General features: G+C 42.6%; 1 protein-coding gene across 1 annotated transcript; it reads right to left on the reverse strand.

The window, feature by feature from the left end:
• Positions 1-4,455: 4,455 nt before the first annotated feature.
• LOC108260975 (zinc finger protein 665) lies at positions 4,456-13,365 on the reverse strand. Its single transcript, XM_053677680.1, has 8 exons — positions 13,171-13,365; positions 12,221-12,275; positions 11,075-11,222; positions 10,836-10,922; positions 10,451-10,722; positions 10,030-10,097; positions 9,695-9,885; positions 4,456-9,338 (listed from the first exon to the last, which is right to left on the reverse strand). Exons 2-8 carry the CDS (start codon positions 12,263-12,265, stop codon positions 7,282-7,284), a joined length of 2,868 nt encoding a protein of 955 aa, XP_053533655.1. The 5' UTR covers positions 12,266-12,275; positions 13,171-13,365; the 3' UTR covers positions 4,456-7,281.
• Positions 13,366-15,231: the final 1,866 nt, after the last annotated feature.

Raw genomic sequence — 15,231 nt, forward strand, 5'->3', positions numbered from 1 at the left:
GATCTACATGTCAAGGTTGTCCTCTTAGTCCACTACCCCTTACATCGGTTCTGGAAACACTCGCTTCGAAGAGAAGACCCGAGAATTAAAGGTGTATTTGCAGGGGAAAGAGATGTGCTGATGACCGATTACTATTAGTTAAAGACCCTCCATACTCTTTATCAGGACTCCTTAATGTGACTGAATCATTTTCAGAATTTTCATGGGGTTTTTTTTTCTGAGATCGCAAAAAAACTGGGAGGAACCGGTTTATTATTAGTCTTAAGCAAGTCCCTGTGTACGAGCTATTACTCTAAAATAAGACCGTATTAGAATAAACGCATTGATACCGACCTATCGTTCATGTTACAGCCGGAAATAGTGTCCGAGGCACTGTTGGTCTTCTGACCAATCAGATTTGAGATTTTCAAAGGGCTGTGGTATAAGTGCATAAAATGCATGCTCAAAAAATCACTAGAAACTGTCAGATGACATCATAGGCTAATTTTCATATTCACTAAAACGTCACGATCAACTGCCTATAAAACGTGTTCTCTGAGGATTATATTATTATATAAAGAACACGTCTTTGGTGGCTTGGTGGTTAACACGTTCGCCTCCAGGGTCGGGGGTTCGATTCCCACCGTGGCCCTGTGTGCTGGAGTTTGCATGTTCTCCCCGTGCTGCGGGGGTTTCCTCCAGGTACTCTGGTTTCCTCCTCCAGTCTAAAGACCACGGTAGGCTGATTGGTGTCCAAAGTGTCCGTAGTGTATGAATGGGTGTGTGAATGTGTATGTGAGGGTGCCCTGCGAGGGATTGATGGATGGATGGATAAAAACATAAGAGAGGCAGTAAAAAAAAACCAAACTAAATCAATATCTGTTGTGACCAATCTTTGTCTTTAAAACCAATTGTCTTTAGGTATCAATTTTCTTAGGTACACTCATAGGGTTAAAGTGTGTTCACTACTAGGGAAACGAGCTTTAACCCTATAAAGGCGTTAGATAAGACGGTCTCCTGTACCGTGCTACTGCCTGAGGTCGACGTCAAGTCTTCCCACAACAGAGGTAGAAGGTGAGACCTCCCAAGTCTTGTCCACACCAGAGTCCAACAACAAGGCATCCCAGAACCATCTCACGCCTAAGTCTGATTGTGTGGCTGCCCAAGCCTTGTCCCCCCCTCACGACCTCGACATGCCTGCCTCAGTCTCATGTCCGCTCCAGGGCTCCTTAGGGAAACACCTACTATACAGACAGTGTCTGCATTGGGACTTTGGGGGCTGTAGGGACATTTTCCCCAGAGAGCCAGGACCACAGAGCAGGGAAGCTTTGGTAGGCGTTTCAAAAGAAACGCCCTTAGGCGGGATCTGTCAGAGATTCAATCTCGTTCGCAGCACGCTCAGCAGCCTGGAGCACGACAGCACGTTTACGGTTTATCAATGACTTTTATGTTCACACGTGTTTTGTTTTTTATCACATCATTAAACATGACATCTTAATATATTAATACATATCTTTATATTAAACATAAAGACTGTAGGAATATCGAGTTGTCACGTCCCCCTGTAACTCTTTTATACACACACTCTCCAACACTCAAAGGAAAAAGAAATGTTCTGCCAGATCACTATGGTAACTGTATGCGATGCAGCGGTTTCAATTGGACACAAACATGTGTATTTAAGGGAAGGGAAGATGATTGTAATTGTGCTTTCTATTCCAAGATTACAGCACCAAAGTGAGATTAAAGAGCACTGTAATTGTTAAGTAGTTCATAAAAAGAATGCCAAATGCTATCTTCTTGGTTTTCAGATCATCCTTTGCTTATACCAGTGCTTCTGAAACCTGTCCTGAGGATCCAGAGCACTGCACATTTTGTATGCCTCCCTCATCTAACACACCTGATTCAACTCATCAGCTCATTAGTACAGACTGCAGGACCTGGATTGGGCGGGTCAGATAAGGGAGACATTATAAAATGTGCAGTGCTGGAGGTTCTTCAGGACAGGTTTGAGAACCACCGATTTTTACAAATTTATGCAAATCATTGCACGATAATACAATTATATATATATATATATACAATTATATATATATATATATATATATATACAATTATATATATATATATATATATATATATATATATACAATTATATATATATATATATATATATATATATATATATACAATTATATATATATATATATATATATATACAATTATATATATATATATATATATATATACAATTTTATATATATATATATATATATATATATATATATACAATTATATATATATATATATATATATATATTTATTTTTAAATATGTAAATGTTGACTTTTATCACATTCTTAATTTTCTGGCTCAGTAGGATTGATTATTGTGTAAATTAGTGCCACTGTGTGGTATTTTGTGCTATTTCGTCAAATTATTACCCTCTGTGCTGCTCACAAAAGAGTATACAGGTAGGTGGACTGACTTCTCTAAACTGACTGTTGGGTGAATAAGTGTGTGTGTGTGTGTGTGTGTGGTATCCTGATGCCAACATATTCGTGTTTCAATTACACCTTTTAAACTTTGGAAGGTGTGGCCTCAGGGGAAGGAAGATGTTAGAAGATACACATCTGTGCAGTTCATGGTGGGGTTTCCCTTGAGGAAAATTAACCATGGTTTTATCATGGTAATGGAACCACGGCTCCCGTAGTGATTTGGTGTGGAAAATGTAATCAGCACGGGCAACCCGGAAAATCCGCTTAAGTACCTGCACAAGTCGACCCTTTCCCCATGCAGAAATACTGACTTATCTTTTGAACCAACTCTGAACCACTAACATTACAACATAAAGCTAAACCAACACAAAATACAAACCACACAGACAAAACAAACACAAAACACAGACAAAACAAACACAAAACACAGACAAAACAACGCCACAAACAATATAGTCGTGAAAAAATAAGTACATCCCAAAAGCAAATTGTTGGTTCTGATCCTCCGTGTGTATTAATAAAGGTGATAAAATTGACATTTTGTAGTAATTTTCACAATTTAAATGAACAAAAAAACAGATCAATCACATGGAAAAAAAGTAAGTACACCCCTACATTTATCACGCCTTCAAATCCATAAAATTAGAATCAGGTGTTCAGGATCGGGTGGCAGTGATTAGAACATGCTTAGGGAGTGCAGGTTGAACTTGTCTTATTTATACCCCTCTCACATCTAGTGTCTGGTGTTCCCTTTGTTATTGAGGTGTGTGGTGTCCTCATGCCAAGATCTAAGAGTTCTATAAGGCCTTCAGAAAGAAACAGGTTGCAGATGCCTAGGAGTCTGGCAAGGGATTTAAAAAGATCTACAAATTATTTGAAATTCATCATTCCACTGTAAGGAAAATCATCTACAAAAAACAGCGCAGATTTAAAATGCCAGTTAGTCCACGACTTGCCGTCCCAGCAAATTCAGCCCTAGAGCAGATAAGTCTGAACCCCAAAAATTTGATCACAGGATCTGCTAGTAAGTCTTGGAACTGTTGGTGTCAAAGTGCGTGCTTCTACAAACAGAAAGAGATCGCACAAATTTGACCTGCATGGGAGGCGCGCCAGGAAAAAGCCTTTGCAAGACTACAGTTTGCCAATAAGCAGACAGGTAAAGACCGGGCCTTTTGGAATTATGTGCTCTGGACAGATGAATTTTGGGCAGCCAAAGAGAGATTTTCAGGAGAAGCACCTCATAGCAACTGTGAAGCACGGTGGTGGAAATGTTATGGTTTGGGGTTGCTTCGCTACCTCAGGGACTGGACAGCTTGCATTCATTAATTCAACTATGAATTCTGCATCATATCAAAGAGTGCTTGAAGATAATGTGAGGTCATCTGTCCAAAAGTTTAAGTTGAACCGAAAGTGGATCTTTCAACAGGATAATGATCATAAGCACCCGAGCAAATCCACCAAGGAACGGCTCAAAAAAGAAGACATGTAGGGTTATCGATTGGCCGAGTCAAAGCCCACAGTTGAATCCCATTGAAATGTCGTGGGGGGGATTTGAAACGGGCCGTACATGGAAGAAAACCCTCAAACATCTTGCAACTGAAAGAATATTGCATGGAAAAGTGGTAAAAACAACAATAATAAAAAAAATCCCAGCAAGCCTGGTGGACAATTAGAAAACGCCTACAAGAAGTTATTTCTGCTAAAGGGGGCAATACTAGCTTCTGAGGCCAAGGGTGTACTTACTTTTTCCACAGAATAATCTCAAACTTGTTGATATTTCTGTTGAATAAATGACTGAAAAGGCTAATTTTCCTTGTGGTTTTGTTTGCTTGTCCAAATATGTTAAAAAAAAAATAAAAAAAAGCCAACAATCTCCATGGGATGTACACATTTTTTCACGACTGTAAACCCACAACACATTTTTAAAAGACAAAATACACACAATATAAAGACATATAATCAAACACAACTTACACAGAAACTGTTCACACAATGGACTCTTTATTTAAACTAGCTTTATGGCAGAACAATATAAACCGCACCGAGCGAAGTGTGTTCTCTGACTGGAAGTAGAATACTGACATCTGTAGGTCGTAGTGTGAGAGTGTGTGAGAGTGAGTGTTGTACGGGATACTCACTGACACTTTACCTTTACGTGGATGAACCGATCGATCGATCTGATTGGCCGATATCAATTCCTCGTTGTGATGGGCCAAAGATGCAATTACATGACAGAGAGCCTCGATACACATACACACACAATCGTGTACTAGTGTGTGTGTGTGTGTGTGTGTATGTATTTGGGTGTATTAATCGGATCATGAGGGCCTAGTCCAGCTTAGAGTAAACTGTAAATACAGAAACTCAGAGCTGAATGACAGCAGCACTCAGTAAGTGGTATTTCTGTTCTCACTGATGTAACATTTAAAAAAAACCCTCACGTTACTTACACATGGGTACATAATAAAAGCCAAGACCCGGGTACAACCATGTCCGTTATATCTTGGCTTTGTTAGTCCTGCCTGGCTGTTATCGACAATAAATAATCGTCAAATACAATTTCAGTGTTGATTTATGAACTCGTAGATTACAATAACCGGTTTTGTTGTTGCTTTAGAGGGACTACTGCTCCGAAATAACAACACAACCAGACGTTGTCTTCAAGTTACTGTATGGATATCTCTTGTACACGTACAGTAACTTGAATACAATGAACGGCTTTGTCTTTACTTCAGTGTACTAGCATTCCTGCAACCAAATTATTTTTTCCACGACCAAGCCACTACAGCAATGGTCTTTAACAATGCTACAATGTTGTTAAACCCTCGTGATTAACTGCAGGAACAACAGTGTGATGAAAGAACAAACAAACAAACAAACAAACAAAAAAACAAAGCAGTGGTATACTCCATGTGAAGGATGCATGTAAAAGTACAATATAAATGTAAAAATATTTAAAAATATAAATTAGTAAGGTGTTGTCATGTTAAGCAATTTAGACGTGCCGATATTAAGGCTAAAAGGAATGATATTAAAATATATTCATAATTGAAATAGTTTTATAATATTACATATGTATTTATATTACATATAAATTAGTCGTTCCCACCACTAGCTAATTACGCTTACTGCTAACAACCAGGGAATGCAAACGCTAAAACATGCTCCCTCCAAGACATGTGAAGCCAGTCATCATATTTTCAATAATTTAACAATAATTCAAGGAAAGTTCTGTCTTACTCCTGTTGGAACTAGACTTCCAGAAGTGGGTTATCAGTGGTTAAATCCCAAACACCACATGCCGAATCATTTCTTAGTCTCGGCGAAAGGTGCACAGGCTCTAGCTAGCTTGAGACACTAGACCAGGGGTGTCCAATCTTATGCTTAAAGGGCCGGTGTGCGTGCAGGTTTTCCTGCTTTCAATCAAGCAGGAGCCACTCCTGATTCCACCTGTTTAATCAGTTGATCAGTTTTCAGTACTCAGGTTTGGCTTCTGCTTGATTGGAATGAAAACCTGCACCCACCCCGGCCCCTTCCGGATAAGATTGGACACCCCTGCACTAGACTTTCCTCAATAACGGGGTCTTCTTGGTATGGGTGTCCAATCGGAGACTCCATGGAAATAGTCACTACGGACATATCGGGACAGGGTGTACTGGCCCACGACTGACCTCGATACCTACTATATGCATTTCCATCACTAACACTGATTCTGCCCACTTTGCGCATAATTCAGCAACTTGGCCACGCTGTCTGTCGCAAAAAATGCCACAAAGACGTTAAGATGTCATCCCTGAGCAGACCTATTGTCCCAAAAGGACGGGACAGAGATTCGGCACCTTTAGCCGAGGTATATCTCTGGCTTTGGGTTTGGACTTCATGGCAAAGAACAGTTGAGGACTGAAACACTCCTGCATGGCAGAACGTCTAGTGCATGCTCTCTTCAATTTAAAGTATACCTTGAAAGGTGTGCACCATTTGGATATGGTGCCCTGCCATGTTACTAGCCTCATAGCCTTTCCTCCAGGGACAGCAGAAAGTCCCAGTCTATGCTCCCCAAGAGCCCAGCACAGTATCTCCTTCTACTGGAATCCCTTAAGACCTCTTACTATGAGCCCATGCAAATGCTGAACTGAAATAGGTGCTTCTTGTCAGCAAAAAAAAAAAAAAAAAGTCAAAACTGCATGACTTGTTGATAAGCCTGCCTTGTTTGATGGCCAACTGATCGTGAGCGTGACCCATGGTTATATTACCCCACTTTGTTAAACAATCGACTGCTCTTACAGTGACCGCAGAGGATGAAACTGCCTGGTTATGCCCAGTACTCTCTCTGAGGTACTATGTGGACTGGACAGAGGTGATTCGATCATCAGATCGCCCACTGGGTCATGGCCTACAGGCAGGCCAGACGTCTGGCCCCTATGGAAAAGTACCACTTTAAAAGCGGCCCTGGATATTCTACAGGTTACACATCACCCATTTTAAGGATGTGAATGTGCCGATCATCTCTGCACACCTTTTCAGACAGTTCTCAGATGGGTCAGTTCCGGAAGACATGGAACACGTTATCCAGATAATAATCACCGTCTATTGACGTTAGGAAGGGTGAAATATAATGCTAGTAACATACGTAACTGTGGTTCTATGAGCATGAGGTAAATCCAGATGGACCATGAAGAGAAGGTTCCATGGCTGCAGTAATACTACGTCGAAGTCACTTTGTGACGTTGTTGGAAGATCTTGACACGCGTACCCACGAGGAGGAACTCGGGTGATATTCACCACCCCTGGAATTTACCTGGGGTTCATATAACCACGGTTACTGATGGCTCGGTGTTAACACACTTGTGCGTCTTAAGCGTACTCGAATGTGGGAATCTCCTTCCGCACTCCGAGCAGTGATACGGCTTCTCTCCGGTGTGAATGCGTTGGTGTATTCGGAGGTGACTCTGCCGTCTAAAACTCTTTCTACACTGTAAGCAGTGGAACGGCTTTTCTCCCGTGTGAATGCGCTGGTGTAGTCGGAGAGTGCCCTTTCGACTAAAACTTTTGCCGCACTGTGAGCACTGGTGCGGTTTGTCTTCTGCGTGAATGCGCTGGTGAGCCTGGAGATGACTCTGATGAGCGAAACTCTTCCCGCAATGCGAGCATTCAAACGGCTTGTCTCCCGTATGCACGCGCTTGTGCACTTGAAGGTGACTTTCGTAAGGGAAGCTCTTCCCGCACTGTAAGCAGATATACATCTTCTCCCCGGTGTGAGTGCGCCGATGTGTCTGGAGCGTACTCTTTCGGGTGAAACGTTTTCCACACTCCGAGCAACAATGCGGCTTCTCTTCCGTGTGAACGCGCTGATGTATCTGGAGATTACTCTGCCGTCGGAAACTCTTCCCGCACTGTAAGCAGCGGTACGGCTTCTCTCCCGTGTGAGTGAGCTGATGTTGCCGGAGGTGACTCTGATGAGTGAAGTTCTTTCCGCACTGTAAGCAGTGGAAAGGCTTCTCTCCGGTGTGGAGGCGCTGGTGCACGTGGAAAGCACAATGGTGGGCGAAACTCTTCCCGCACTGCGAGCAGTGGTACGGCTTCTCTCCCGTGTGAACGCGCTGGTGTATTTGTAAATTGCTGTGGTAAGTGAAACTCTTCCCGCACTCCGAGCAACGGTGCGGCTTCTCTCCTGTGTGAAGGTGTTGGTGCCTTAGGAGGTTGCTCTGGTGAGCGAAACTCTTCCCGCACTGCGAGCAGCGAAACGGCTTTTCTTCCGTGTGGGTGCGCTGGTGGATTTCGAGATTACGTTGAAAAGCAAAACTCTTCCCGCACTCCGAGCACTGATACAGCTTGTCTCCGGTGTGGATGAGCTGGTGGGTTTGGAGATGATTTTGGCGGGTAAAACTCTTCCCGCACTGCGCGCAGCGATACGGCTTGTCTCCGGTGTGAATGCGCTGGTGTGCTTGGAGGTTGCCTTGTCGGGTAAACCTCTTGCCGCACTCCGAGCAGTGATACGGCTTGTCTCCGGTGTGAACGCGCTGGTGTGCTTGGAGATTACTCTGTCGCGTAAAACACTTCCCGCACTGTAAGCAGCGGTACGGCTTTTCTCCGGTGTGAACGCGCTCGTGCGCCTCGAGATGATTCTGCTGGCTAAAACTCTTCCCGCACTGCGCGCACCCATACGGCTTTTCTCTTTCGTGAACGCACGGGTGCGTCTGGAGAGAACTCTGGTGCGCGAAACTCTTCCCGCACTGTGCGCAGCGGTACGGTTTCTCTCCGGTGTGAACGCGCAGGTGGGTCTCCAGATGGCTTTTTCGTCGAAAACTCTTGGTACACTGCGAACAGCGGTAGGGCTTCACTCCTGTGTGAGTGCGCAGGTGCGTTTGGAGATTGCTCGGGCGCCTAAAACTCTTCCCACACTCCGAGCAACGGTACGGCCTTTCTCCGGCGTGAACGAGCTGGTGAATTTGTAGGGTGCTACGGAAAGCAAAACTCTTCCCACACTCTGAGCAGCGGTAGAGTTTCTCTCCTACAGGAATGTGCTGGTGTACGTGCAGATCGCTCTGGTGAGTCAAACGTTCTCCACGCCATGAGCTATCGTAAAGGTTTTCTTCCGTGCGGACGCACTGGCGCGTTTGGAAATCACCCGGGTGAGTGAAACTCTTCCCGAAGTCTGAACAGCCATCGACTTCTTCCTGCTCTTGTCCGGGAACGGTGAGGAGAGGACCGGAAAGCGTTCGCTGACTACTAGAGCTTCTTGTGGGCATCAAATCCTCCTTACAGTGGCTTCTTCTGATGTGTTTCTGGAGATAGATTTGCGATGTATACGAAAGGTGACACCAGGAACAGGAGAAGACTTGCACCAGGCCGTCTTTCATTTCTGGAACATCAATGAGAAAAAAAATAATAATAAATGAGAGACTTGCTGTTTTAGGAACTGAACCAGTATGAACAGTAAAATGAAAGACCAATGTGATGACCAAAGGCAGTGGAAAGTATACCGAAAGTATCCCTGTGAACATGCACAGGAATTGAGATCATACGCTAACAGTCACGTAATGGGACATACGTACACCGTATGGCGAAAAGTACGTACCACCGGACCATCACGCCCACACGCCCCATTTTAAATGGCCGAATAAAGCATGGGATTGGGATAGGAGAGGATTATAATAGCCACTGCTAGTCATTTGGGCCGTAGGTAGTAATGATCAAATCACAATGTTTGGACATAACCATTTATAGAGGACTTTTTTTTCCAGAGGCAGCTGAATTCAAGGCCGTGATCTCTTGGGTACTCCTCTCCGTACCACACCAAGAGCTCCTGTCCTGGTCTGATGGGTTGACAGCAACGGTAGTGAATCCCTCCTCGATACTGGAACGCCACAAGATTCTGTTCTTCACCATTACGAGCACAATTCACATATCTTTTAGAGAATGGGGAACAAGTAAAGCATAGACGGGGGAAGCAAGAGGGATATCATCAGAAATATTTGGTCCAACGAATAAGTAACTATAAAAATCAACGACTAAACAAAGACTTCTACAGACTGCGCTGGCGTCTTACTCACCTCATCCAGTTAGCATGGATCTCTTTTTTAGCATCTATGTATTCCTCACTCTGTCTGCTCCTGTAGATCTGCAGAAAATGTTATTTTATCCATTAACCCAAATGTCCAATGGTATAAATTTCCATGGACTAAAACATAACATAAAGCTGGTGGTTATAAGTCCCTGTCTGACCTATCTGCTAATCCTGGGGCCACGTTTCCAAGTTTGTCTCGGACACTCTGAGAACGAATTTTCGGGAATTACTTCAACGCGCGCCTGTGTTTAGCCAAACCCTTGAGAATATCCAATATCTGATTAAGGCTATAACGGTGATTTTATATGCAAATTCAATTTACCAACAGTTCAACCAACTTAAATGCCTCAACTGACATACTATTAATATGTATAATCGATTACCGATCAAGAATTTTTATGACTCACCACCCAGGAGTAGCCACTGTTCATGGCTTCCTCTCGGTCTACCAGCTCTCCCTCATACGGCCCAAAATGTACACCAACCGAAACGGTCTTCCCGTTGTTAAACACGCCCAAGCCTGCGCCAGAAATATCAGACTGTCGAACTTCTAGACCGAGCGGAAGGGTTAGTCTGGCTCGATCGGTGACCCCCGCTGGAACAGGGGTATCAGGAATGAAAACAGCTGGACCATGAAACTCGCACTTGTTGATAAAGAAAGACTTGCAATCCTCACAGTCTGGAAGTAAAACAAAGTGCTTTCAACCCAAATCATTTTTCGTAAAATTACTGTTATTATTATTATTAAAAACATAAAGAAGATCAATAAGAAAATGGGTTTTGTTGTCTTACAGAGGTATTCATCATCATTTTCAGGCTGTTCTTCTTTAACACGTTTCTTCTGTTGGTCGCTCCCCAAAGAGCTTGATGCCCCTTGACCTGCAATCCCATAATTAACATTTCATTACTGTCATCTCAAGTAAAAGACAGGAAATGTGACTGTTGCGAAATGGGTCCGGTCACAAATGAACTCTAGTTTAGACTACAACGTTTTATTCGTACTGTACATCTCCAGTGATCTGTAGTCTTACCGAGGTAACCTTCATCACCAGATTCTTCCACTTTTATGATCTTCAGCAATCCTTCGTTCTGTTCATCCACGCCGGTAACGTCTCCCAGAGAGCTTGATGTCCCTTCTTTTGAGTCTGTACGAGTTTCTGTCTGCACGTCTTTGCACAGCTATTGACCAAAGAACAATAAAGTCTTCTGTAGAAAAGAAACTCCAAAGTCTTTTTGTAATCTGCTTTTAAAAATGTCGGATCTTGCACTAGACTTTGTACAGCAGTGGTAATGGGCATAGTGTGCATGCGGTGTGTGGCGTGATTGAGAGGTGCCATTTTTAAAGTCCTTTGGTCTGTGTATGCCACAATGTAACAGAAACCAGTCATTCTGAAACCAGCGTGGAGGTGTTCTGAACTCTCCAATATTAAAGTGCAACTATTATGGTTTTTCAAATACTACCTTTCACGTAGTGTGTTATAGAACAGTTTGTGAATGTAAAAAGTCTGCAAAGTTTCAAAAACAAAGTGCACGACAAACAGAGTTACTGACTCCCAAATGAAGGAACCGGTTCTGAACAGCTGGAACGAGTCGTTATTAATTCCCGACTTACTTCCTGTACAAACCTATGTACGTTTGTAACAAAAACAAACCTCTGACCTTCAGTGACTGCTCGCTGACAGTGGTAGACCAATCAAAGCAGAGTATGCTCTCTGAAAGGACGAGTTTGAGAACGAATCCTTTAGAACGGATCATTTAACGAGTGGTTTGTGACATGGGAGGGGGGTAATGCTGCAATTTAAATTATGAGCACATTAAAGTGTTTTTGACCTCGGATACATGTAAATCTATTATATGAGAGGTTTAAAACAAAACGTTTAAAAACCATAATAGGTGTGCTTTAACTCTTTAACTCTCGGGAAGCCCCGCCCACCCAACCCAACCCCACCCCATTTTGAACTAGTAACGTTTTGAGCCTTTCTTGCAGTGTTTGGATGCAACAATGGAGCACCCTCGCTTTCCAATGAAGTAAAATGGAGAATGTTTTAAGTGGGCCTCGTGTGTGTGTGTGTGTGTGTGTGTGTGTGTGGGGTGGGGCTTATGACTACGTCTGCTCCATTATAAAGCCTTTTTGCTTTTTGTACTCGTAAAAGTTTACACACACGAGCAACCCTTACCTGCGAGCGAACATGAGAGCCTGGTCCGCCCTCTGCTGCTTCCATTATAAGAGATCTAGATAAAAAATTAACAATTTTAGGAAAGAACGAAACTTAGCCGATAAGTGTGACAGAACGTAGTGCTTCCCAACACGCTTCACCGCGGTCCTTCTGTTTAAAGCTGTATAAAATGTCTTCTTTTCAGATTTACGGTCTCTTTACATAGTACACTGTATAATTTGTAGAAGCGGGGTGATTTATAATCGCACTATCCGGTGTCACACAGAACAGGACGTGCTCCCTGGAGTCTGGTTCCCGTCAAGGTTTCCTCCTCAGGTTCACCTCAGAGAGCTTCTCCTCACCGCCATCACCTCTGGCTTCCTCATGAAAGATCTAAATATGGATGTAAATAATCTACAGAGCATCTTTCCTTTAAAAAGGTCTTCATGTTGAAAGCACTGTAATGATTATCAAGTTGAACTGATTATCATTCTAGGCACAGCTTTTACAACCAGAGCGCGCGCTCCTTTTTACCTACTATGGGCAAATGCAGCTTGCAGGAGCGTGAAACGAGCACGCGAACCCGTGGCCACGCCCACTGCGCGCGCTCTCCAAACGTCAAAAAAAAAACGTTGGAAATCCGTTAGAAAAACGCCGTTAAAATGTATTCAAACGTTATTTTTCGAGTGCGACACTGAATATATTTTCCCCCAAAGGCATCTATATAATATATTAATCGAATTATTATTATTATTATTATTATTTTAATTTAATCAGATTTTTTATGTTTTTTTTCCCCCCCTGTACATGTAAAACAAACTTACCGGAAACGCAATGACATCATAATAATTATTATATATATATATATATATCAGTGCACTTCATACGCCATTTTGCCCGCTCACATCCTATGTAGCACACTTAATCCACTAGGGATGTAGATTTAGCTATCATGCTTTTATTTAACTCACCTTTCTTTCTAAAGCAGAACCGAGACAAGTTCCTGAAACACAGCTAGAATAATGAATGGTTATTTTGTAATTCAAATAGATGTCATTTTCCTTGTAAGAACCCTGACACAAAGATTTATATAGAAAAAGATGAGTAGATGGATCAGAAAGCACAGTTCTCCTATTGGGAAAAAACTGCAGCGCGTCGTCTTCTTCGTCGGGGACGGCGGTCTGTGATCCAGCGCCACCTGCTGTTCTGGAGCGCAGACGCGGCAGGAGAATAGAGTGGTTTAAGAGGACTGAAATGTTTGAAAGTACACGTAACATGTATAAGGGTGATTCTGTGATTGGGATGCTACGGGTAGACATTCCCTGCAAAAATAAATAAATAAATAAAACCTCATACACACACAAAACAACATAGACATACAAATACCATTACAAACCATCAGTTAACCATTAAAACCCATTACTGTTTCCTCTATTGGTCCTTAATGGTATCCACTGGACATAACATGCCACCAGTAGAAGGGAACAAATTACCAGACCATTACAGGTTCTGTTAAAACCAATACAGTTCCCATTAAAACCGTTAGAAATTGTATGAGGGTTTTTATTGTTGTTTTTTCAGCAGGGTGATGATTAAACATAGGAGCACGGTGGTACAGCAGGTAGCTTTCCCAGGTTTGTTTACATGTCTCTTATTCGGCTGATGCTTTTCATTAAAAGAGACTTACAGTTCAGACAGCTGAAGAGTTGAGAGTTAAAGGGTCTTGCTCACCGGAGTCATCTTGGTGGGCAATGCTTGTGGACACCTGACCATCTCACCCAAATGTGGTTCTTCTCCAGATTATTTGAAGCACACAATTGGATGGAATGTCTCTGTGTGCTGGAGCGTTACGATTTCCCTTCACTGGAACTAAGAGGTCCAAATCTGTTCCAGCATGACAGTGCTCCTGTGCACTAAAGCGAGCTCCACGAAGACACGGTGTGTTAAAGTTCGAACGAGGTGGACGAACTCGAGTGTCTTGCAGAGAGCCCTGACCTCAACCCCACTGATCAACTTTTTATCCACACTTAGCTGTACTGTAATGAGCATTTTGACCAATCACGGTGAAGATCGAACTCATATAGGCCATCAGAAAATGGTTTCTAAATCAGATCAGTTATCGGAATTGTCTTGTAATTGATTCATTGCTTCGTGGATGTAAAGCGTCTCAGTTTTCCTTGACAACATCCACCAGGAGTCTCTACCATTCACACACACACACACACACACACACTCACACACACATACATATATATTCTGTGTCCTACAGATGTCAGTATTCTCCTTCCAGTCTGAGGAACAGAGACATCTCCACTGGTTTATATTATGTTTCCACATCGCTCCACTGTATGAACAGTTGTGTAATCTGTATAATATTTCTACTGTCTTCATACTGTTTGTATATGGATTTGTACAGTATGGATATGTTTGTGTAGCTATTACAGTTGTACGTTTGGCTTTAAATTGTGTTTGTGCTTAAAGTTGCCGTATATATATATTTTTATTGTGGGGTTTTTATTTTCTGCCCTTTTCTCTTTATCGGGAATGTATTTGTGGGTTTTTATTATTTGGGTCGTGCTTGTGGTCATTTGGTTTATTTTTTATCGTGGTTTATGTGTGGGTTTACGGCGTGTGTGAACTTTTTTTTTCTTTTGGTTCAGAAAAGCTGGAAAGTTCCGTTTGCTTTGTGCTGCTTTGTGGGAGTTATTTTTTTCAACCTCACACTAAATGGTGTGTGAAAGTTGAATCAGGCCTTGAAACTTGGATTAGTAACCTGGTGGTGAAGTCATATTTGTTTTGTGGGATTTGAATGCTGTGTGTGAGTTGGTGAGTGTCTCTGTTGGTTGTACATCGTTTCTTTTGTGTATTTGTGGACTTCATTCATGTGTTTTTACCAGAATGGACCATGACGCACTGCACATTCAGCCATCGGCCCTGTTTTACTGAGAGAACACAAAAGCAGGATTTAGCCCACAGGGGCAATAATGTGTGTGTGTGTGTGTGTGTGTGTGTGTGTGTGTGTGTGTATTTGA

Source organism: Ictalurus punctatus, chromosome 29, assembly GCF_001660625.3.
Source record: "Ictalurus punctatus breed USDA103 chromosome 29, Coco_2.0, whole genome shotgun sequence".
Taxonomy (NCBI): Eukaryota; Metazoa; Chordata; class Actinopteri; order Siluriformes; family Ictaluridae; genus Ictalurus; species Ictalurus punctatus.

Bases quoted from the DNA above. Each gene is read 5' to 3' on its own strand.
- LOC108260975 (XM_053677680.1), bottom strand. From the start codon at position 12,265: ATGGAAGCAGCAGAGGGCGGACCAGGCTCTCATGTTCGCTCGCAG. The intron at 11,223-12,220 runs GTAAGGGTTGCT...TTTGGTCAATAG, and splicing joins GCTCTCATGTTCGCTCGCAG to CTGTGCAAAGACGTGCAGAC. The intron at 10,723-10,835 runs GTAAGACAACAA...TTTTACTTCCAG, and splicing joins AAATGATGATGAATACCTCT to ACTGTGAGGATTGCAAGTCT.